The sequence below is a fragment of the Halichoerus grypus genome, chromosome 5 (assembly GCF_964656455.1).
Source record: "Halichoerus grypus chromosome 5, mHalGry1.hap1.1, whole genome shotgun sequence".
NCBI classification, from domain to species: Eukaryota; Metazoa; Chordata; class Mammalia; order Carnivora; family Phocidae; genus Halichoerus; species Halichoerus grypus.
In genome coordinates, this window is record NC_135716.1 from 138,607,389 (window position 1) to 138,631,845 (window position 24,457).

At 39.8% G+C, this 24,457-nt stretch overlaps 1 protein-coding gene across 6 annotated transcripts in view; it reads right to left on the reverse strand.

The window, feature by feature from the left end:
• NFIA (nuclear factor I A) overlaps positions 1-24,457 on the reverse strand; it is a 367,960-nt gene that overhangs the window by 26,134 nt on the left and 317,369 nt on the right. For 4 of the 6 annotated variants that reach the window (XM_036070041.2, XM_036070044.2, XM_036070039.2 and 1 more), the window contains one exon: positions 11,983-12,074. The exons of the other annotated variants lie outside the window; for them this stretch is intronic. In XM_036070041.2, the coding sequence (XP_035925934.1) occupies positions 11,983-12,074 (92 nt within the window). The remainder of the gene's footprint in view (positions 1-11,982; positions 12,075-24,457) is intronic. 6 annotated transcript variants of the gene reach the window in all.

Here is a 24,457-nt window from a genome sequence, read left to right on the forward strand (position 1 = left end):
ACTACTACTCTCTGTAACATCCTGTATCTAAGGAAAATTATAGCAAGCTCGGTTAAAGTTTCTTCACATATAGAGATCCCACTGTGTCCTTCACTTCCTTCCCACCTTCCACGGAATAAAGTCCAATTGCCTTACCATTGTATAAAGTAATGTATTTATTCATGGCTAGACCCTAACTTCCTAGACTCATTATTCAATATTCTCTGCCATTTACATTAACAGATATACCAAACAGAGTAATGTTCTTCAAACACACACTGCTACTCTTTCGCATGTGTTCCTCCTCTTGCCTGGAGTGGAATGTTGGACCCACCAGGTAGGTCTGTCTCCTTCAAAACCAGCTCATGTGTCTTTCTCCTCGAGAATGCATCTTCCATGAGTCCCCTGCTTCTCTCCATAGTTAATGACCTACTCTCTGTACTCCTTATAGATTAGGCATACTTCAATTGTTTCATTTATCATACCTTACTATACTTTGTTTACTTTTCTCCCTAGAAGTCTGTGAGCAAGGTATAGCAGGGACTGGATACACACACACACACACACACACACACACACACACACACAAACCTCTTCCAGCCTAGTGTGGTGGCAAGAATATAGTAGGTGCTCAGTAAATTGTTTTTTTTTTTTTTCCTGTCCCCAAGATCAATCACATAGCTGATGAGTAGGGGGGATAAACTAGGTATCCAAGTATTTTGACTCCTAGTCTAGTGCTCCTTCTATTCTACCAAGATGCACAGGTCCCTACCACGGTACTACGGTCAGTTCCCTTACTAGAATTTTCTATTATTATTGTCCTTCCATCCCCCCAGCGTGACTCCTTCCCCATACACACATCCTCCATGGATCCACAGAAGGGGGGGATCGTACTTGAGAGGGGCAGAGGCTGTGTGCCATGAGAACTGGCCTTAAATTTCCCCCAACTACTCAGGGCAACATGAGACAGCATATCCTGCCTTGGAAGGGAGGATTGAGCACTTTCCACATTATTAAGGCAGCGGGGTGAGGGTCTGAGGTGGCCCTTCAAGTTCACGTCTGGGTGGCAGCTCCATTATCCCAACCCATTCAGAGTGTGGGAGGGAGGGCGTGAGGGCCAGGAACACAGGGCCAGGACAGCGTGTCCTAACCCAGTGTCCCAGCCCCAACACAGGGATCCAGCTTATCACAAGCTCCTGTGATTCATTAGTTAATGTGTAAAGCATTTGGAAAGTGGAAAGCTAATTACAAGTGCTAAGTTATTTCATCTCTGCTGTAAAAGAAGCAATGTGAAGCCTAAGGAAAAATTCTCATGCAAATATTTTGGGGAGGCGTGTGCTGCGGAATGTAACTCAATGAATAGGCTCCATTGAAAGGCTATATCTCAAAAAGAGAGGCCCCCGATAAAAGAATGTGCCTCCGTCCTCAATAAACAAACAGGAAGGTAAACAAGTGGTTGTGAGAAAAGTGGGCAGGAAGCATCACTGAGAACTCATGTGAGAGCTTTGAAAATCTCACTTTAGACAATAGGTCCTGGCCTTGAAACTCTGTCTGTCCGTGGGACCTTCAAGGTCTTAGGCTCATGAGAAAGCCTGGGAAAGCCTGTGCCCCAAAGGAACCCCCTCCTAACGTGAACGGTTATTTTTTAGAGCCCAGGAACATTTGGGAAAGCGAGTTCCTGGGGCAGGGGAGTTTCACAGGCAGGGGCTTTGTGGAAAGGGGGACAGTCGGCCACACCTGTGTGGCCTCTCTCCTCACAGTGCACGGAGCGGGGCCAGTCCACTCATTTTCCTGTTCTCTGAACTCTGTTGACTCAAGCTCAGCAAAACCAGGCTCTTTTCTTTTGCAAAGGAAGCATCTGGTTCCAAGTCATAAAAGAGAAACCCAGAACCCATTGCTGACTGTTTGATAAGCACCTGGGAGGGCACGAGGAGGGCACTGTTTCACAGGGTTCCCTTGCAATTACAAAGGGACATGTCCTCCAACTCAGCCTTTTCAGGGGTCCAGTTTACTGGGAGAAAGTTGACCCAGCCCGTGGGAGCTGGTCTGCACAAAACTCCAGTATGTCTGCCTGAATCCCGGACTCGGACAGAGGGCTAAAATGACCTGATTGCTACACACTCACTCACACTCACACACACATGCGTGTGCACACACAGTATTTATGTTTCTTAGACACAGGGAGCGAGTGTAGAGGAAAGGCACTGTAAGAAGACAGGCATCAAGGGATGAAGGGAGTCAAGTGCAGCAATAGGAGTTAAAAGCACATGAAACCTATCAGAGAGTGGGAAAGAGGAATATGGCAAATACTGCTATCAGTTTACCTACTATCTATGGCCCTTTCTTTCTTGGGGCAGTTTTGTTTAGGGAGGACAATGTAACCAGCCCAGGGTAATAAATCGCGATTTTAGGCAATCAAGATAATTCTGTGCTAGCTTTCCCAGCATTTTTTGCATCTAAAGATTCAAAATGTAATCCAGTTTTAGTCAGTGAGACCTAAAGAGACATTTGCTAACAGGAAGCAGGGGAGGAGTATGGCAGGGCCTTTGTTTCCCTGATGTAAGAGGGATAATGGAGTAGGACCTGGGCATGATGTCTGGAGCTGCAGCAGCCATTCTGCAACCAGAGGCACCAAGCATGAGGATGAACAGACAGCATGCTAAGGATGGTAGAGCGGAATGTCTGCAAGAGCATGGGTTCCTGTTGGCATCATATAGCAGATGAAACAAGGCCAACAACCACACAGATTTCACATGAGGAAAATAACCCTGATTGGCTTATGCCACGCTTAATTGGGTTCTCTTCTATGAGGTAGATAGATGGTATTGTGGCCTTCATTTCATAGATGCAGGAATTGAATTTTAAAGGATAATATTGTCCAAGATCACTCTGATGAATGGCACAGCCAGGATGTGAAAATAGGTCTATCCTACTCTTTAATTCATGACTTTTTCCCTGTTCCCCCAAAAGAAATCAGGCCACGAGTACCAAATATATTTCCCTTAGTATCCTGGAACATCCCCTGATCAGAAGAAGCATCATTATCAAGATCCATCTAAGGACTGGAAGTTTTGACAGCAATCCTGCAATTGATCCTAGGGTTTTCTGGCTTCATTGCAAGGGTCTCATCAAACTCTGACCTCACTCCTCTTAGAACTCTACACAAATTCTCACCTTGTTTTCAAGCCTTCCTCCCACTTCATTTCCAACCTCCATTTTCCCACAATCCCAACGGCAATTAGCCTTCTTCCATAAGATCTAAAATTTCAGGTGCAAGCTCCCTCTTATCTTCCCCTTGTCCCTGGCCACTGATCTCATTTGAATACTGAGAAGAGGCAAGTAAGGAAGGAGACAGGATTTACTGAGCACCTACTGTGTGCCAAATCCCAAGTAGGCACTTAATTCTTTTAATAATCATCCATTTGCTTTAACTAAGAAGCTTCCCCAAATCTTTTTGGAGCAAGGCAAAAACCAAACAAACGAAAAGGCTAAAACCAAACTATAACACGGAAGTTAAAGGTAATGGGGTTATGGAAGTATAAGAACTGAGGGAGAGGACACCTGGGTGGCTCAGTCGGTTAAGCATCTGCCTTCAGCTCAGATCATGATCTCAGGGTCCTGGGATCGAGCCCCGCGTCAGGCTCCATTCTCAGCGTGGAATCTGCTTCTCCATCTCTCTCTGCCTCTCCCCCTGCTCATGCTCTCTCTCTCTCTCTCTCAAATAAATAAATAAAATTTTACTTAAAAAAAAAAAACTGAGGGAGGTAAAAGAGACCAGTCCCTAGAACTGATGCTATCACTTTGCCCAGAAGTGAAGTCTGTGGCTGAGAACATCTCAAATGAGCTGCTAAATTAAAAACTGAAAGACGAGGGTTCTGTTTGTTGAAAAGTATATCTTAATAGTGTCTCATAACCTATCAGTGAGTCAGCTACCAAGTGTACCAGAAGAGAATGTACAGGTTGGTGTGGGAGATGGGAGGCTGGGAGGATTCACTCTGGCCCACAGCAGGACAGAGGGAGGGGAAGCACACTGCATGAGTAACTCATCCTGGTGAGGTGTTGTTTACTACTCAACACCTATCACTGGGGATGAGAACATAAGAGAAAAAATGACCAGGCACTGCCTTTCCCTTCAGGGGTAATGGGGGAGGTATTTTCATTTGCTGCCAGTCCTTACCACCCTCAGACACAGAGTTTCCTCTTGGGGAGTCTCTTCTTCCTTGGGGCACAATTGAGCTAAAGAGGAGAAATGGTGTGCAGAGGAATAGATGTGCCCAATTAATTAGGCTTTGGAGGTACCTTTAGGGCAGATGCTCAATGGAAGGATCCATGGGGTTATAATCTTTAGGGGAGGGGTTGTCCTAATTTGCTAGATGGTTGCTTTAGATCCAGAGTTTGGCAGGTAGGTTCGGGCCATATCCACATAGCAGCACGTGAGGATGTGCTGAAAGATTCATCCAAGACCTTGCCTAATGGGGCACATTGAAGAGAGCCTGGGCTTGGCAATCAGAAGTGGCTTTGTGTCCTGGCTATGTGGTTCCAGGGAAGTCACTTCACTTCTTCTTTTTAAACCTCAGTTTTAAAATCCGTATAATGGGGATAACAATAATAATGGTTCTGCCTACTAATGGGTTGCTCTTCATCAAGTGAGATCAAGATCATCAAGTGAGATCAAGATCAAGTGAGAAAATACTTTGTAATCCAGAAAATACTATTTAAAGAGTTTAGTTATCAACCAAACAATAAAAGCTATCGTTTGTTGAATGTTTAGTTGGAGCCAAGCATTTATTTTCTTTACACCAGTACAATTTAAGACTTAAAACAACCATCAGAGATGATATAATCACCATGCTACAATTAACAAACCAGACTAGAAAAATTGAATTACCAGGGAAGAAAGAAAAGAATAAACAACAACAACAACAAAAAAAAAAAAAATGAAAGAAAGAAAGAAAAGAAAAGAAACACATATACTGCTTCTAAGTGATGGAATAAAGCTCCACCCAAGATCTGAAAAGGAAGCCCACAATCTCAGCTGCTCTCCTATCTGGTCTCTGGGCAGAGGCTAGCTGTTCTCACAGATGCAGACTAACATCATTAGTAAAGGTCTTTTTCCCAGGCAGGATGAGAGAATGAGCTCAGTCGTATTTTACAGATGCATGAACTAATAGGAAACTGCGGCAGGTCTTCAGAAGGCCCAAGCACAACATCAGTCCTATCCCACGGGACCCAATTTCTAGGCTTCTGATTTCCTTGATGTAAGAGGATGAGTCAGTCCTAGACCATCTTAAAGAGAAAATGGTCAGTAACATTTCACTAACACTAATTATGCATGCAGATGGCATTTGGAAAAAAGAAGTTTGAGAGACAAACTGGTTCAAATCCTGGCTACCTCACTTGCTTGGGGCAGATGCATTCTTCTGAAACTTCAGTTTCCTCATCTGTAAAATGGGGACAATAGCACCAACCTCAGAGGACTCTGAGTACTGCAGCAAGTGTAGGCACACGTGGGTGCTTAAGACAGAGTAAATTAGACCAGTAGGACTTCCTACTGTTTCCAAAGTCAGGAGGAGATGAAATTTTACCTGTCATTGTGTGGGCCTGTAACCGAAATGCTCAAACCCAATTCTAACTAGAGGGGGAAGATACTCTTTTTTTTTTCTTCCTCTAAGGAAATCTCAGTTTGTTGCCTTTGCAACTCTCCAGCTGCTCCCTGAACTTCTGTGGATATCTAACCTCCTCCAGGCAGGCAGCACAGAGTGGGGGGAGGGGGGGCGGGAAGGCTTCTGCTCATCTGAGTGCAATCTCAGGTGAGCTTGGTGCTCCAGGTGAGGACATTACACAAGGAGGGGGAGTTTCTTGGCAATGAGGGGTGAGGGAGCTACCAGCTGACATGACCGCAGCAGGAAAGGATTCTAATCTTATCTGCTTGGTCCAGAGAAGGCAGAACCCAACAAACATGTCACTCCTCTTAGGATGGGCTAAATAAAGCCTTATCTAACAGCTCGTGGATAAATGGGTGAAAATTGAAGCTAGCAAGAAAAAAGATAAATTATATGAGAATCAGAACCATATCATCAGACCAAAGTTAGATATGGACAGAAAAATGGGTTAGCCTTTTTGCCCCTTCTGCTCTTTGGAAAGTTCTCTTACCCAACTCTGTGGTCTCAAAGCCTCTTAGGCAAATCCCTATTGTAATTGGTATCATGCAGCATTATTAAAGTTGTTGTTGTCATTACTATTCTTACTATTTTTTACATCTGTGTCCTCTACTAGTCTTCGAACAACTTGGGGAGAATTGGTACTCCTCATTCTGTAGGTGTTGGGAATATTGTAAGAAACAATGAGTAAGCGAAGAAAGGAACTTACGAAGAGTTTTGTAGAGTGACTATGCTTTGGTTTCTCAAGCCAAGCTTCAGGAACATGACACAGAATGATAACAGACTGAAATGCTCTCCATATTCGCCGCCTCCCCACGGTCCTTGTGCATCCCCACCAAAGGCAGACAATGGGCGACACGCCCATAACCTCCAGATCAGCTGGTTTTCGGCACAGCACGAAGTGTGTGGTTTGTGCATACGTGTGTAAATTTCATGAGGCAAACGCAGTCACACTGCTCACAAGCCAGGCAGCTAAGTGATTTATTAAGCAAAGGTTACAGCACCTGTGCCTTTCTGTCAACAAATCTGGCCCATGCCATGCCAAGCGATTCTTCTAATAACCCAAGTGGTAATTTGGTTTTAAATAGCATTTCAGATACCACAATTCTGTTGATGCAGAACAGTGATAGATTTGGGTGGCAGGGAAGAAATGCCTGTTTTTAATATTGTTTGCACTCATCTTTCATTTTAAAGAATTAGTTCTCATTGGAGTTCTGCAGGTTAAGCATTTTATTTGAACATGCTGATTAAACTAGAACCTGAATCAAAATGAGTTCTTTGCTCAGTCCTTCTGTGTGGGAATTGGTATTTCTATTTATTACCTGATGATGAAATATTAACTTTTTTTTCTCTAAATAAATGCCTCCTCTTAATGGCTCTTGTTTTCAGGGATCAGATTAAATTATGGGATGCAATTGAAATGGCCATTGGATTTCTGCTATTTGAGATGACAGCATGTCCTCTATTATATCATTCGGTGGGCGTGCAGGGGACATTAATAGTGTCCAAAGTGAAGTAAATACTCTATGCCCCAGGGAGTTCTCTATATCTTAACATCAACTGTCCTGGGACAAATTTGAAAAGGAAGAGATTCGGGGTGGGGCCGAGGGGTCATGGTTTCTCAAACACATGGGTGTTCTGAAAGCTGCAGGGAGGTGGCCACCCCCTATTTTAATGATGAGTTATGAAATGGAGGATGCAGAAGGATAGGAGGCAAATGATGAGAGTAGCAGAGGTAGCAGACAAGTGAGGCAGAAGAACAGGACAGATAACTGGGCAGGAATGCTCAAACACAGCCAAAAGCTGGGGTGAAATATACCAAGCAATTGCAAGGCTGTTTGAAAGAAAACTAGCTCAGGGCAAGGCTAAGAAGAAGGCAATTCCGTCTCAGTGAAGGGAGGAATTCTCTGGAGAAAAAAACAGACTGGAAGGGAAGGGGGAGAAAAAATGGCTTTCAATTATCCACGTTATCTTTCCCTACCAATCATTACAGATGATGAATTGGTCCAATAAAAGCCAATATTCAATTTTTCCAATTTACATGGAAAGAAGGCCATAATATATTGTTAAAGGGAAGAAACAGCAGCTTATCAAACAGTGCATATAATATGATCTCATTTTTGCAATACACTTGTATGCATAGAAAAAGTCTGGATGGATTTATAAGGAAATGTTAACAGTAGGACTACAAGTGATTTTTATTATTTTTCCCATCTGTATTTTCCACAATTAACATGTATCATGACTGTAATAAGGGAAAGTCATTATTTTTAAACTTCCTTATGAATCATTTAGCTTCAAGCAATATATGCTGACTACCCACTATGTGAAGGGCATGAGAAATAGTATTTTCAGAGAGGTGAGCACACACTCACAGTGGATTTTGTTGATAAACTGCCTACTCGTCCTGTTTTACAGAATTTTATGCTCTTAAGAGGTGAAGGGGCCATTCGAGTTTATCTAACGATTATATCTTAAGAGTTGTGGTGAAATACACATAGCATAAAATGTACCACCTTAACCATTTTTAAGTGGCCAGTTTAGCAGTCTTTGACACAGCCACGCTGTTTTGTGACCACCACCACCACCCATCTCCAGAGCTCCTTCCATCTCGCAAAACTGAAACTCCATACCCATGAAACAATGACTCTCCATTCTGCCATCCACCCTCCCTCCCCGGCAACCACCATTCTCCTTTCTCTCTCTCTATGAATCTGATGGCTCCAGGGACCTCACATGAGTGGACTTATACAGTATTTGTCCTTTTGTGACTGGTCTATTTCACTTAGCATTATATCTTCATGGTTCATCCATGTAGCACACTGCGGAATTTCCTTCATTTTTAAGGCCAAATAATAGGTACTATATACCACAGTAACAGGGTAGATACACAATAAAATGTATATGCCACATTTTGTTTATGCCATTTGGCTGTTGATGGAGACCTGGATGGCTTCCACCTTTTGGTTGTTGTGAATAATGCTGCTAAGAACATGGATGTACCAATTACCTCTTCAAGACCTTGCTTTCAATTCTCTTGGGTGTATACTAAGGATTAAATTTTAATGCAGTCTCAGATTTGAAAGCAGGGAGTAGGCCAGTGATACTCCTGAGAGCTGAGCATCAGTCAGGGTTTGAATACCTGCAGGGAAAGGTGCTCACCAGCTCATGAGGCCGTGCAGTGCAGTGGTTAGAGAATGCAGGCCTTGGAGTCAGGCAAACTGGGTTCAGATTCTTGCTCCACATCTCAACTGCTTATGGCCATGGGAAAATGAACAATCTCTTTAGGTCTCAGTTTCTACATCTATAAAGTGCAGATAATTATATCTATCCTATTGGGTGGCTGAAAAAATTAGTTGGGTAACATACTTTAGGTACTCAGTACATAGAAAATGCTCAATGAATAGAAGCTATATATCATTAAAGAATACTTTGTATCAAGAAAGGTCTTATGATAAACTGAGAGCTGCCTATTTAAAATGTCTATGCAGGGGCGCCTGGGTGGCTCAGTCGTTAAGTATCTGCCTTCAGCTCAGGTCATGATCCCGGGGTCCTGGGATCGAGCCCCGCATCGGGCTCCCTGCTCTGCAGGAAGCCTGCTTCTCCCTCTCCCAGTCCCCCTGCTTGTGTTCCCTCTCTCGCTGTGTCTCTCTCTGTCAAATAAATAAATAAAATCTTAAAAAAGAAAATGTCTATGCAGTAGTTCAAGTTCTATCTGCTAGAAAAAAAAAAAAAGACCATATCTAATCTGTCTCCCATAGGTTGATGTTTAGGCATTTGAAGAGATTTCCATTGGAAAGTGGCATTTTGGAGATAAGGACACCAATTTACTTTGCATTTGTTTATGGATTTATGTGCAGGTTACCTCTTCCGCATTTGTAAAGCTTAAGCATCTGCTTGAGTGACTCTTCAATTTCTACTCTTCTAAAGGTAAAAAGCAAAATGTTGTCCTCCCAATTAATACAAATTTCATGCTTTATTAACAAAAGTATCAATATAGAACACATAAATGCAAGCTTGCTTAGAAAATTACTAATCTGTAGGCCATGTTCAAATTAAGTCTTAGACAATTCCTGTAAAGGAAAAAAAAACCCCTCTTCTGAACTAATGTCTTCTCAAAAAGGAGATTATTTTTAAAGTATATGACCATTTTTACCTATATCTGTGTATCTAACACTTTAAATGGTTCCAGAAGGTAGTTCCATTTTTCAAAAAAGAGTTAATATATACACCTTAAATTAAAATATTTTGAGCACATAACTTTTACCTCAGGATACATACACATACATATTTTTTTGAAAAAAAAATGACAACTCCATTAGCACAGTTTCTCCTAAGACAACTGGGGACAGCTTTCTTCAAGACAAATGTGGCAGGTGTAACTGTGATAAGAAACATTTAAGCTGTTGTCCCTATGATGCCAAATATTTCACAGAAACAAAAAAAAAATTCAGTTCCAGATGCCAAAATTGGGTCTAAATGACATCATTCATCCAGATGCGTGGAAAATCTGGATTTTCAAGAATTGAATTCTTGTGGTCAACATCATGAAGACTCAGTTTCTGGGTTAAATAAAGCATTTGTGAAACAAAGCCATTTTGGAATATAACACGTTTTGATTATGGAGAAACAAATTGAATGGAACATGGGGTACCATTTCAGTGCTGTGAATCACAGATTACATAAAAAAATACGATGTAAAAGACAAACAGGACATTTCCAAACTACATTTTTGAGGTTCTTCACGAAGTAACCCGAGCACACTGGGGCTTTGAGAAAAGCAATCATTCAACATAGACCACTGTCCCCGGTTCTCCTTTCCCACTGAACTTGAACACATGCGCCAAAAGTACAAAACGAAATGTCCATGCCTTTGAGGTGATTATTCAACTCCAAATTCACCAGTTAAGCATTGGGAGGTATGGGAACATAAGCAATACACTGGAGTGATTTCATGGGAGGTCCTGAATAGATGTTAATCCCAGAAGCCATGGACACGCCAGTTTGAGGAGAAACAGCAGAAGTGGGAAACTCAAGAGTTAACCTTCTTGCTCCCCCTCTCCTCCCAGCTGCCTCCTCTGAGGCTGTACTCTCCATGACCCCGTGTCCCCCCGCAAGGAAGGTTTCAGAGGCAGTGCAGTCTCACCTGCACCGGCGACACAGCAATAAACTAAAATCCTCTACAGAGAGCGCGCGCAAATGGACCCAGGAAGGCAAATCTCTCCCGTTGATAAGCATCTGGTCCTGTTCTTATAAACAAAGATGAGTAGTTACAAATTCGGCATCTGGAGGATACACACCCGGGCATATGCACCAAATAGCTCGGAGAATTTTTTTCAAACCACACGCTGAGAACCTCACAAAGAAAATACTCACCCCTATGTCGATTATGACGGTATATGGTTACATTCTAATTAGGAAATCAGTGAGTCGTTCCTTTCAAAACTTGAATCTAATTCTATCTCACAAACTTCTTAAGTATGTCTGCACCCACTACCTTTGAACTCCAAGAGTCTCTCACTGTGTCTAACAGCAGGCCACTTCAAAACTTTTAAAAGAGGAAGGGGACATAGAAGGTTATTGCTTATGGGTACAGAGCCTCAGTTTTGCAAAATAAAAAATGTTTTCTGGAAAAAAAAATAAGAGATTTCTTCTCTTTGACCTATACTAGCACAAAACACACCTACCAACCGAAAAACAAGCTCTAGATGTCCTAGTATCATCTTTTCTCAATCACCTACCTCAACACATGACATTATATTCACACACATCCCCTCCCGCCCCACCTCACCTTGCTCCCTAGTGACCAGCATAGCCAGTAACAAACACCACCTATTTCTGCACCAACACCAGCAACTTAATAGCACTCATGAACCCTTTCTTTTCTTTTCTTTCAGGTTCCTGGCGACCCTATAACGAAAACAGAAGAGTGGCTGGCTCCCCATCCCCAGATGCACTCTGATTTCACGGGTGGCCAGAGCTGACTTTTCCAGGCAGGGGCGGACTTCTGTCCGCTTGCAAGTGGAGAGACACGAATTCCTAGATGAGGAAACACACTATCTAGCTCTGGGAAGCCTTTCTTGCCATAGCGAAAGGAGTTCTGGCACAGAAGCCTTCCTCCTCTACCCCCTCAATACGAGACACAAAAATCGCAGACAGCGTTTTCCACGATTTCTGAGGACACAGGGAAATGTGGCTGAAGGGCCAGGAAGGTTGGGGTTGGGAGGAAAGGGGACCGAACAGGGGCTGGGAAATGCAGCCTGTTGTGCCAAAAGACAAGTTACAATGCACCTGATGAATAAAACAAGCTGCACCACATACAGAAAAGATGAGAGCGGCCCACCTGTGTCTGTTGAGGGATATTTACAAAGCTTGGATCCCGTGGTCCAACACTGACGAATCGGTTTGCGGGGGAGGTGCTGGGTGTCGAGTAGGCTGTGAAGGGAAGGGACACATGCGTTCAGGAAGCAGCACGAGATTGCACACACAAACAACACCAAAACACACAGTCTCCGAGCCTACACAGCTGATTAACAAGGAAATGTGCAAACACTGGAGCTAGCAAAGGGATCTGGCTAGCGAGGGCATTTTAGACAGTCATAAAAGGGAAGGGGTGTTGGGTTCTAAAGACTGTTGGAATAAAACGATGTCAAACTGGTGCTCAGATGAGTTCTTTTCTCCTTCCATCATACAAATTAGAACATGCAGGATATTTGCAAAGTATACTTTCGGAGTTAAACATGAGCTCTGGGGCCAGAAAGAGATATCCTAGTCCTTAGAGCACAGGGAGAAAGAGATTAGGTAGGAAGGGGAGGAGAGCAGTTCCATTTACAACCTTGCTTTTCACACTATGGCACTCCCAAAAATCATGAGATAGTCCTGTGCCTCTGTAGCTAAATATCGAAGAGAAGTCTTTAGAAAAGGAATTAACGGCTTCTCCAGAAAGGAGGTGGAAAACCACTGAGAACCAGCTGTCTTTATAGGCTTCGGGAGAGTTTCTAGAATCTCTATGAAGCACAAGATGTGCTTAAAATATTAACGTCTGTAGTCTTCCCATCCTAGAACCTTTCTGTTAAGGCACAAACTATCAAGAACCCGTGTAAACCAAGATATCACACTAAAACCACACTTCAGTTTACTATCCTTCCACAGTTCATGAAAGTTTTGTTGTTGGTTTTTGTATTTTTGGTTTTTATATTTATATTTAAGAGCTTCACTCTAGGAAAAAAACTCAGTGGCTTTGCTGTTTTATCGGCTTATAAACCCAAATGTGCATTTGGTCTTTTGGTGTCCTGCAATTCACTTCTTTACCACAAACTCCCAATATATATTCACATTCTTTCTTTTTACCAGAACTTTTAGATAGACTCTTGCTTACTTTCAAATTTCTTAACAATACTTGTAAAAGGCCCAAATTTTTTGAGTTAACCCTAGACACACGCCATCTAAAAGATGAAAAGGATTTGCAACTTTTAAAAACACAGATAACTGAGGGAATAATACCAAATTCCTTTGCCAGATTTCTTTTTTCCTTTTTGGCATCATCTGCTTTTCTTTGATTTTCTGTTTTACAGAAAACTGCTCAGACTTCTTGTTTCCTTTGTTGAGCACATCTAGAGATAAAATTTCTCCCAATCTGGCCCAAGTCCTGTTGGTCATCTTTGGTAAGAGCTAAGTCACCCACACAGATCTGTGATGGTCACATGGTGTGGCTGTTTTAAACCAGCATGGAACACAGGATGAACATGAGGATCCTCTGATGTCTATTAATAAGAAGATTTTGTTGTAGTGTTTGTTTTAGAAGGATCTGGGAATAGTTTTATATAAAACCATGTATATATACATGTTTATATAAAAAATGTATGATGTGATGTACTGTCTAGCTACGTGAATCTACTGATTTCCTCCCCAGCCCATTCTATGTTAGACTAAATTGAACAGATTTGAGAAATACCCCTGCATAAAGCCATTCTGTACGTGTCTCTCACTTACTGGTGTGGCAGAAATGTAAGTTTTTAGAAGTTCAGTAAAATACTCTTTATTAATTGCTCTATTCAGCCTATTGCTTTGCTTTCATATGGTTTAAGGAGTCTCCATAGAAAGTTACATATTGAAAATGATGGACTCTAATTACCTGGTAGTGAATTTACCTGCTCCTAGGGCACAAAGAGGATGTGGGAGAGATAAGGAGGAAGCTAGTAGATGAAATAACCTGTCAAACCTCTCAGTGGTTGGCAGGGGGGAAAAGTGTTCTTTCACACGTGAATAGGTAGGTAGGTCGAGAAGGAACAAAAAAAAGGCATGAAGAGTATGCTAAGGTACTAAGACTAAGTGACTGATGACAGATGCTGAAATGTGAGTCCTAGTGGAACTGTGTGCTTGGGCTGCACTGGTCATCACAGACAGATAGCAGGATTTCCTATGATGTTTTTACCATCCTGGTGACATCAGAAACAAGCATGCTAAGTGAGCCGAGGAATCATGGCATTTTTCTGCTTTTCTTTCTCTGTGAAGACAGTTCTCCATTGACCACAGCAAGTTTACTAAACCTGAAAAGGTCTGTATTACATTCTGTTCTCTATTGTTTGCCAGACCTAAATTTTGCCATTTGAAAGGTGTAGCATACAAATAATTTAGTCACTCAAAACTGCTATGTGGCTAACAACGGGGTATTTTGCCTTCCTCAGGCACGAGACAAACTTCGCCTTCTTGATTTCAAAATATCCCAGGAGGCCTTTCATGCTTTCATAGGCTCCTAAAACTGCTTCAAAGTTTAGTCTGGTTTTTAAAACGAGAGCAACAGTGAGAGAGTATGTTAGCATTTAAAAAAAAAAGGAGAGAGAGAAAGAAAAAACAAAAAAAGGATATTAAAACTACAAAAACCTGGGAATCTCTGAGTACCCAAGTCATCAAATGGAAGAAATGGTGCCCGGGGAAATTAAGTCTATAGAAATGTAACTTCTGGGAAAATTCAAGGACACAGGGAAAACAAGGGAAGGAAGAAAGAAAGTCTGACTCATCTTCCATATGGTAGTTAAAATAGGCAGAGTGTTCACCTATAACAGGATGTAGTTCCAGAAATGATGTGACAGTAAAATTTGATTTTCCCGAAGAAAAAGTGGAATAAGGGAGTTACACTGTTGAAAAACCTCAATTGCAACTTTTTATTAAAACAACCACATATACCATAGCGAATCAATTATACATGCACAGTTAAGAGCTTTCAACATGAATATAAAATCAAGTAAAGGGGGCAATGTGGTAATTAATTATATACAACTGTATTTACTATGCTATTATATCACATTCATATCTTTCTTAATTATAATTCTGGCATTATTTACAGTAGCAATAATCAAATGCCACAAGAAAAGCTTCAGGAAATCATGAAATCCAGAAAATAATTTTCTGGGAAGATTCTTATAGGCATTTTTTTTGAGGATTCTGGAGGAGAGATTAAGGGGCATTTGATGATTTTCTGATAAAGTCAACAGGGAAATCAATTTGCTTATGTAATCTCATTGTAAAAGTCCTCATGGCAAACATGACTATTAGAAATCAAATTATTGATTATTCGGCTGCTTCTGAAGAAGCTTTTTCTTTCATTCTTTTTTGTTTTTTTTTAGCAGCCATCTTACCTACATGAGCAGTATCATCGTCGACTATTTTCCTAATGTTATGGATGAACATTCCTATTAGAAGCTTCCACCATTTTATTTGTACTAATCTGATCATATTTTTCCTCTTCTTACTTGTATTTCTTCCCATTATCCTACAGTCTTAGTTTGGCCTTAGCTACAGTGGTAAGTATGAAAATCCCAGATCAGAATTTGATCCTGTATCCAGAAAATCCCATTCTTCTGTGTTACTTACTTACCATATGCATTGCTAATTATAAAATCCTTCACTTAGGCCGTGTAAGTCCTGCCCCAGTATGATCAGTTGGGAGGATGGCTCAAGAACAGTTCTTGCTTTATAAGCAAGACTTTTACAGGGACTCTGAGGACACTGGAATCTATCTCTAGTGGGGACTCTGGGGGGAGCATGAGGGAGTGGACAGGGACAGTGGCAGAGATCACCCATTAAATCTGCTCTTCACCACTGTGCATGTAGGGTTCCCCGGGAGAACTCAGACTTTTTTTTTTTTTTGTCTTCAGAAATGCATGTAACTGACCTCCTGCAAGCCAAACAGAATTTCCACTTCTGTTGTCCCCAAGGTGTCATGTTTTGTTTTGTTTCTTTTTCTCAATAAGAAGGAATAAGAAATGTGTCTGGATAAAGGGATCATGGTATTTCCCCATAAATCCATTTTGAGTCTGTAATAACCTTCACCTATAAAATCAAATCTGACCATTGTGTTAACAAGGTGGTCACACAGTTTTGAACAGAGTGCTTGGAGCGTTCCTTGTTTTAGGAAAAGGATGTAACTGAAGAAAAAGATATTAAGATATTACGTATGTGTACCATTGTCAGTTGAAGTTTCTTTAAGTTGAAAACCATATTATTAAAATCACCCCAATATGACAAACTAGAAAATTAAAAGTAGGCAGATTCAAGGTCTAGTTCAAATGCAGCAACCACTAAAATATATGTAATCACTGAAGGGAAGGAAAGGGAGAACATTTAGACAGATGTTTTTGTGGGGAGTGCGTGTGAGTGTTGGACGATGCCCCTCGGGGACTCCGAGAGCCGGCAGGGAGGCTGCGGGGCCGGTTCCCGCTGCGCTGAACTGCCTGAGGAGAGCGATGGCCGGCTCCTCTGCCCTGGCTAGGGGTCAGTGACACAGTGAGGCACCTTGGCAGAAAAGAAAATGTGAGAGGCCTGGTGAACTTTGAGGTTCTGCATTTATTGCCACACACAGGAAGCAATGAAGTCCCCTGAACCCGCGCTGCCTGACCTACACACTGACACGAAGTTTGAAGCGAGACCTGTGTTCTGTTTCGTCAAACTCCAACTACAGGAAAAGACTGACATCCCCTTCTTCATTCCCTTGAACTCTACCAAGTCTAACCTCTAGAGTGCATCAAAGAGAGGTATTTCAATATATTTAATAGATTCATATTCATTCTCTCTCCTTCTGTCTGTCCGTCTGTCTCTCAGGAAGCCTTGCTCTGTGCTGAGCATGATGGGAGATTCAAAGGTGAGCAAGACACACCGCCATCCTAGAAATGCTACCATCTAATGGCGAGAGATGTGTGTAGAAAATGAAAATATGGGTGCTTAAAGGTGACATAAATAAGAATCTGTGAGATGTTAAAGGACAGAAAAGGGATGCCTGGCAGGAGAACAGGAAGAGCTGCGCAGAGGAAATGAGGATAGGATGGCTTTTGCGACAGTGCTGTAAAAGATGCGCCGGCCGGCAGGTCGGATGGATCGGGGTCACAAAGGAAGCAGCGCGAGCAAAGGCGCGGAGGCATCAATCACAGAGGGGAGGGAGAAAAGACAGGACACCGCAAATTATGTTTTGTCATACAGCACAGGAAGGTAAAATGTTAAGAATCAGAGACCTGAATGTTTGAAAACGAAGGGGGAAAAGTCTATTGAAATTATTTTTCTTTTAAGAAGGAATAATTTATAAAATAAAGATACCACATTTCCATGCCAGACACCACTAAGACAACTAGACGTCCTCACTCACATTCTCAACCACTCCCTTCATATCTTAAATATCAATATGCACGTCACAGGTTCCCTCGTTTTCAGAAACCCAGGCGTACTCACATGTGGGGATTTCCCTTCTAAAAAATACCTAGTCAAAAATTCAATCTCATTCAAAATAAACTTACTGTGATTCTACCACCTGCCCAGGAATGTGTTAGTTATTGGACAGAGGTAATCCAAACAAGTTCTGGAATGCAGACTTGAACAGATCCCTGTGTATTCAAATTGCAATTTTATTAAATGTTTATCAGTGACACCTGACAATGAAGGAAAAGTGCATGAGAAAGCATTCGGTTGCAAACTTGAAATAGTGAGATGATTAAATACGTAACTGAAATAGTTTCTAAAATCTTCGCGTTATTAAAAAAAAAAAAGCCCCGTGATAAAACTTTCATTTCTAAAAAAAAAAAAGGCAGAAACTATCAGGAAATAGATTGGCTAATTTCTAAATGAAACCCATTACAGTTGTTGAACTCATTTAGGAACTTGAACAGCACTATTTTCTTGCAAGGTCACAAAGAAATGCTGGAGGATATTGGAGTGTTTTTCCTTTAGAGAAATCTATCGGTATCGGCAAGTTTACGGGGCCTGGGTTAGCGTTATTAATATCATTATATAGCCAAGGAAACAGACAGCCTTTCTTTACACATGATCCAGTATTCAGAGATTTAGAAATTCCCACATGACTGAATGGATATTGTAGTTGTCATCCAGATGTTTGGAATCTAGAAGATAACCACACTGAATTTCCATTATTTTGATCACATCTGTGCAGTTACCTCATTCTATTATCTCTGTAAATCTTTTGTTTCTACAAACAAGTTACCAACAAAAAAAGACACAACCCTCAGGGCATGAAATTAAAACCTACTTATTGCTAGTAAATTATTACAGAACAACATATCCATAAGCTTTCTTCCTGAAAAGCTAATGAATTCTAACTTTAATATATTAGCATTACTTAACATGTATGGTAGCAATTTGCATGACATGGCTAATGTGCCAGTAGTTCACAAAAATCTTGAGAAGAGGCAATTTAGCCAGATGGTTTTGCTCTGCTGGTATTTCTGTTTGTATTAAGGATCCTCACAGGGAGGTAGGGGCTCTAGCTACATCATGATTTGGGGTAAAATATGCAGAAAGGAAAGTATAAGACCATTCATGTGTGCACACAGAGAGAAGGGGGTTAGAACAACTTGTAAGCTGAAGACACTCTGACCTTATGTTACCCAAATCTGTGTCATAAGCAGGCACTTTGGACTGTTTCCTGAGGCAGTCTATTTAAACTGCTTATAAACATTGTTTTTCATAATAGCTGTGAAGTATAAGAATAGAGGCTTATTTCAGTTCATTTAAATTTATTTCTGATGGCTAATCCAAATTCTATAACTGTCATTTACTTTTATGTAAATGCTGTGTGTTGTACGATTGATAGAACATACATCGATCAGAAGCAACAAAGTATGTGGGTAGGCACAGGTGAAAGTTATATTAAATAGCCACAGGGAATAAACCCTGGATTCAGCTGGGGTTTACTAAAAAAAGAAACTTAGATCAATATATTGGATTGTTCCCTTTTGAAAGGCTTCTGCAGCCTCTCAAAAGGCAGTGTAACTCTGGAAACCTACTTCTGGGAATTTATCCTCAACCAATACTTAAAGGTACACATAAAGATTTATGCTCCAAGATGTTCATTACAGCATTACTTATAAAGAGGAACAAACCGGAGCCACCTTATAAAAACTAATGCTTCATTCATATGTTGAAATATTTTGCAGTCATTAAGCACATTTTAAAATAATGACATCATGACATATTGATAGTATGAAATAAAATGAATAACATCAGTTTATAAAACTATATATATACACATAGACACATATATGCACACATGATGATCAATTATGTTTAAAATACGCATAGAAAATGACTGGAAAATAGGCACATAAAGTGATTACCTCTGAAAAATGGGATTATAAATGATTTTTAAATAACTTCCAATAATTTTTAATCTTAAATAAACATAAACAGAACCTAAAAACCCCCAAGTAATGCTTTTGTTTTTACAGCAATGCAAGGTAATCAGTAGAAAATGAATTTTAGAACCAGAAATCCTGGATTGAATCCATTTGATCTCTTACTTGAAATGTGATCTTGGCAAGCCAATTAACCTCTCTGAGCTTCTATATATAAAGAGTCCAGCATAATAAATACTATTTACTCCACTATGCATAGCCCTTTAAGGCTTCATCCCTCTGTGAATGTTTAATGCGTTACACTCTCTAGAAGAGCAGTTCAGAAAGTAATCCCTAAGAGAAGCTTAGTCAACAAGATGGGAAATCCCCAAAATTCCATTATATGTTATATTAAAACAATTCAAGAAAAATGCCAAAATCATCCAATCAGGGACTGATTCCAATATCTAATTAAGAGTATTACACTCCAAGATACCTGCCTTCCAACACTTACAAAAAATAAAACTTAAACCTCTCAAGGGTTAATGTTGTGATCAGACTCATAAGTAATGTGTAAATTGGCACAACCTTTCTGAAAAGCAATTCGGTAATGTATATCAAAATGAATATTCACACTGTTGGTACTAGTAATTCCAATTCTAGAAATCTATCTTAATAAAATTATTAAAGCTGGGGACAAAATGTATTTTCAAAAATATGCTGGAACATATTTCATAGATTGGGGCAAAAGTTAATGTCTGATAGAGGAATAGGTACAAATTGTTTAAAATCACATTTCCTAATTTTTTATGAAATAGGAAAAGGTGTAAAATGCTAATTAAGAAAATGGTATGCAAACTATTATATTCAGCATGGTCATAATCATCTTATATGTGTCTGTGTACATATAGACACAAATACACACATCAACATGCATTACGGGAAAAAATAAGCCAAAATGTTAATAGTAACTGATTATAGGAGAATATAATTTCATTTTTTATACTTTATATTTTCCAAGTTTCCTACATTGCCATATATTACGTTTATGAAGAAAATCTTAAAACTCATTGGTTACTTCTGTCATCTTGAAAAAGTAACAAACTGAGGCAAAAACAAGACTTGAATGGGTTATGAAACCTAAATGAATGGAATCATCCATTGCCTGTTCTCTTCTGTCACTCCTTTATAATGTCCATCTCTTACTCTGCTCTTGTTCCTCTACTTTTTGTCCAACGCAAGGTATGGAAATGTATGTTATTCTTGGAATAATATAAAAGTTCTTTATGGAGTGTCTTAGGATTTTCAGAGGACAGGTGTACATACAATATTATATCTCTAAACATGGGATGTGTCCTGGTAGAGTACAAAGCACAGTAGTCCAACAGACCTGAGTTTGAAGGCTGACTCAGTTTCAGCATTCTCTTTTTTAAAAGAGGGCTAACAATTCTAATTTTGCAGATTTATAATCATAATCAAATGAAATTATAGTAATGCATATGAACATACCTATCAAAGTGCCTGAGTTTCAATAGTCCTTTGTCCTTTGCAAATTGTACACAGAGTAGTAATACTCTGCAGAAAGCATTTATGAAAAATTATGATTTACGACAGTATGTGTACATTTGTATTCAATGGGTTCCTAAAGGAGAAATTGGGACCAAATATTGGCTGTGGAGAATGAAAATGCTAACCTTACACTAAGGTCCATGCTATCTGTGAGGGAAAAAAAATATTATTCTTTACCAGAAAGATCACACATTTTCTGCTATCATATCCAAAGTTCAGGTTAGCATAGCTAAAATCTAGATGTATAAAAATTGCCAAAGATTTTATGGGGATGCTCCCCTCCACCACCATGAGTGAGTTTTGGTCCCTATAGTGATGAAGGTATAAAGAAGAATTTTTAGGTCATTAGACAAATATTTTTGAAAATAATTATATTTGCTATAAAAGGGGATTTAAAACTCAGTAATAGCTTTCATCCTAAATGGATAAGATACCGAAGAGCTATTCTATGACAAACCAGTTTCTATCTTTCAACACACAAGCAAATGTGTATATACATCCCCCACTCTATGGTAGTATTCTATACACACTTCTTAGGACTCTCCTTTGCTGACTTAACATAACTCATATAGACTTGTCTCTTTATTTTTATTTATTTTTATTTTTAAAGACTTTATTTATTTATTTGACAGAGAGAGACACAGTGAGAGAGGGAACACAAGCAGGGGGAGTGGGAGAGGGAGAAGCAGGCTTCCCGCTGGGAAGGGAGCCCGATGCGGGGCTCGATCCCAGGACCCTGGGATCATGACCTGAGCCAAAGGCAGACGCCCAATGACTGAGCCACCCAGGCGCCCCTGGGTGGGTTCCTAATGTATAGACTATTGTTAGATATTTAGGTTATTACTAATCTTTCATTATAATCAATGTTGCACTGAATACTTTATGTACATCTGTGTTTACATGTCCAACTTTATCACTTACATTTAAAATTTACATACATAAAGATATAATATTCACATATATTTTTATATACATGAAAAATTAAATTGTCTTTTGAAGAGGCTGAACCAATTCACAGTCCTCTAACAGTGCAGAAGAGTGCCTGTCTTCCACACACTTGCCAAGACTATACGAGGTACTCTTTGATTTTCGCTGATCTGATGGGTAAAAATACCACCCAAGTCTTAATTTGTATTGTTTTTATGCTACATGAATGAGGCAACTTTCAAATGTTCTCCATTTCTCTATGTTTATGCCCTTTTTTTGGTCTACTGGTCTTTATATGTTAGATAATTTAATCCTCTGTTACATGTGTGGCAAATATTTTTCCCACTTTCATTTTTGTCTTTTTGACTTTGTTTATGGTGGGGTTTTTTTTCATGCATAAATTTTTGATACTCTTAGAGTAGAATTTGTCAGTCTTTCCTTTCATGGATTCTGGGTTTGTGTGTGTGTGTGATTTAGAAAGGTCTTCCTCACTCCAATATTATTTAAAAATTTTTTCCTATATTTTTATGTGGTATTTAAAGCTTAACCTTTGTATGCTTTTTTTTTTTCCTCCAGCTGGAATTTATTTTGGTGTAAGGAATCTTATTTTTTTCTGGACAGTTACTCAGTTGTCCCAGTAGACTTCACTGAATAATCCCTTCTCCTCCTCTGGTACGAAATGCCACTCTTGTCACATATTAAAATATTGCATGTATATAGGTCTCTTTCCAATTCAGAAGAATATAAAACATTGAAATATAATGGAGATAGCAGCAGAGCTGGTAGAGAAATTAAAACCAATGTGGAAAAACAAAAACAAAACAACACAAAATGATAGCAATGTGGAAATAGATCAGCATAAAATGAGTTCCCTGGCACTAAGTGACATCGGACACTAACTTAAGAGTGAGAAAGAAGAAGGGAGTTCTTTGGAATTGTTCTCCATCCTACCTGTGGGACTGGTTGCAAGGGAGGCAAACCATAAGAGACTCTTAACTCTAGGAAACAAACTGAGGGTTGCTGGAGGGGAGGTGGGTGGGGGGATGGGGTACCTGAGTGATGGGCATTAAGGAGGGCATGTGATGGAATGGGCACTGGGTGTTACATGCAACTGATGAATCACTAAATTCTACCCCTGAAATGAATACTACACTACATGTTAACTAAATTGAATTTAAATAAAACATTTAAAAAAATCTATGATGTTATAAAAACTCAAAGAAGTGTACAGCAAAGAATGGATTTTATCGAATGTAATTTTAAAAATGTAAAGAAAAAGAATAATGCTATAGTTCAGGCATCAGTAATGAAAAAGCGTTTTGTGGAAGGAAGCCACTAACTTATTTCTTTTCCCATTCTCTCTTGTAGTTATCCACTGGTTCTTCTCTGAAAGAGGGAACACAGTCCTTACGTCATCTAAAAATTGTGAAAACGTGACATATCATTCACTGGCTTGCTCTAAATCCAATTACTGATTACAACAATGTGTTACACATTGGTGAAAAGGAGAGGTGTCATTATTCGGGTGATAACTTAGAAAACAATTCTTCAAAGCATTCATCAACAGTCCAAGTTCTCGGGAGTCTTGGAGAATAAAGGAAATCTGCCTTTATCAACATTTCCTATTTTTTGCCTTTTTTGCTGTTTTTGTTTTATTTCCCTCCAAATCTTCTGTTCTCTTCCTTTCCCTGACAAGAGTTACTCTCAGCAACAGAAACCAATTCATACTAAAGCAGAGATGACCAACTAACGTCTTCTTCTATATTCCTCCCATAGGGTTTTCACGGCAAAAACACGGAAGCTTTGGGCTAATGCGAAGATACCCATAGGATGCAATGGCCAAGTGTATGAACTACCAGGTGGCTGGGTGTGAATCATGATCCCACTACATCTGGCTGAGAAGCCTTGGAGAAAGTTACCTTAATAGGGTAACAAAAGTATTTACTTCATAGGATTACTGGGAAAATTAAAACAAGATAATACATATAAAAATACTTTTAAAGTACCTGGTACATGAGTAAAAGCTCAGTGCTTTGTTGTGCTGTTATTAATTTCAGATAAGCAGGCAGTTGTGGCTCCCCAGCAACCAGGAATCATGTCACATTGCTCTGTAATTTGTATGAGGTAGGTGCGAGATAGTAGAAAGAGCATGGGAAGGCCTGCATCTGAGTCCCTACCAGGCTTCTACGGGAGTATAATCTTGGGAAAATCATCTGCACTTTCTAATGTCAGCTTCCTTGTCTATAAACTCCTGACCACACAGGACTCTTAGGAAGACAGAACAAGATAATGTATTCGTGTAAAGAGTTTTGCTAAATGAAAGACACTGAACATAACGTTAATTATTATACTACAAAATTTCCATCCCAGTCATAGATTGTTGTTATATTCTTGGTTAACAGGTTCATATTCATTCATATAATGAATGTATGTAAGATTCATGGGAGATATAAAAATAAATAATAAAGGAAACTTGCTATTGCATGCTTCTACTTTAATAGAGTTCTAGTTTTAAAAAATCAAAAGTTCAAGGCTAAGAAGGCATGGAGAAAAATGTTTATGAGTCTTTTATGCATTCTTAAATTGAGTTTTTGTGTTCCTAATTAATTAAAAAAAGAAAATACACGTTTTATCTTCCATCATAATCCAAAAGCATTCTTTCTTTCTGTTATAATTCTAGGCTATGATGCCAATCTGCAATTTCTT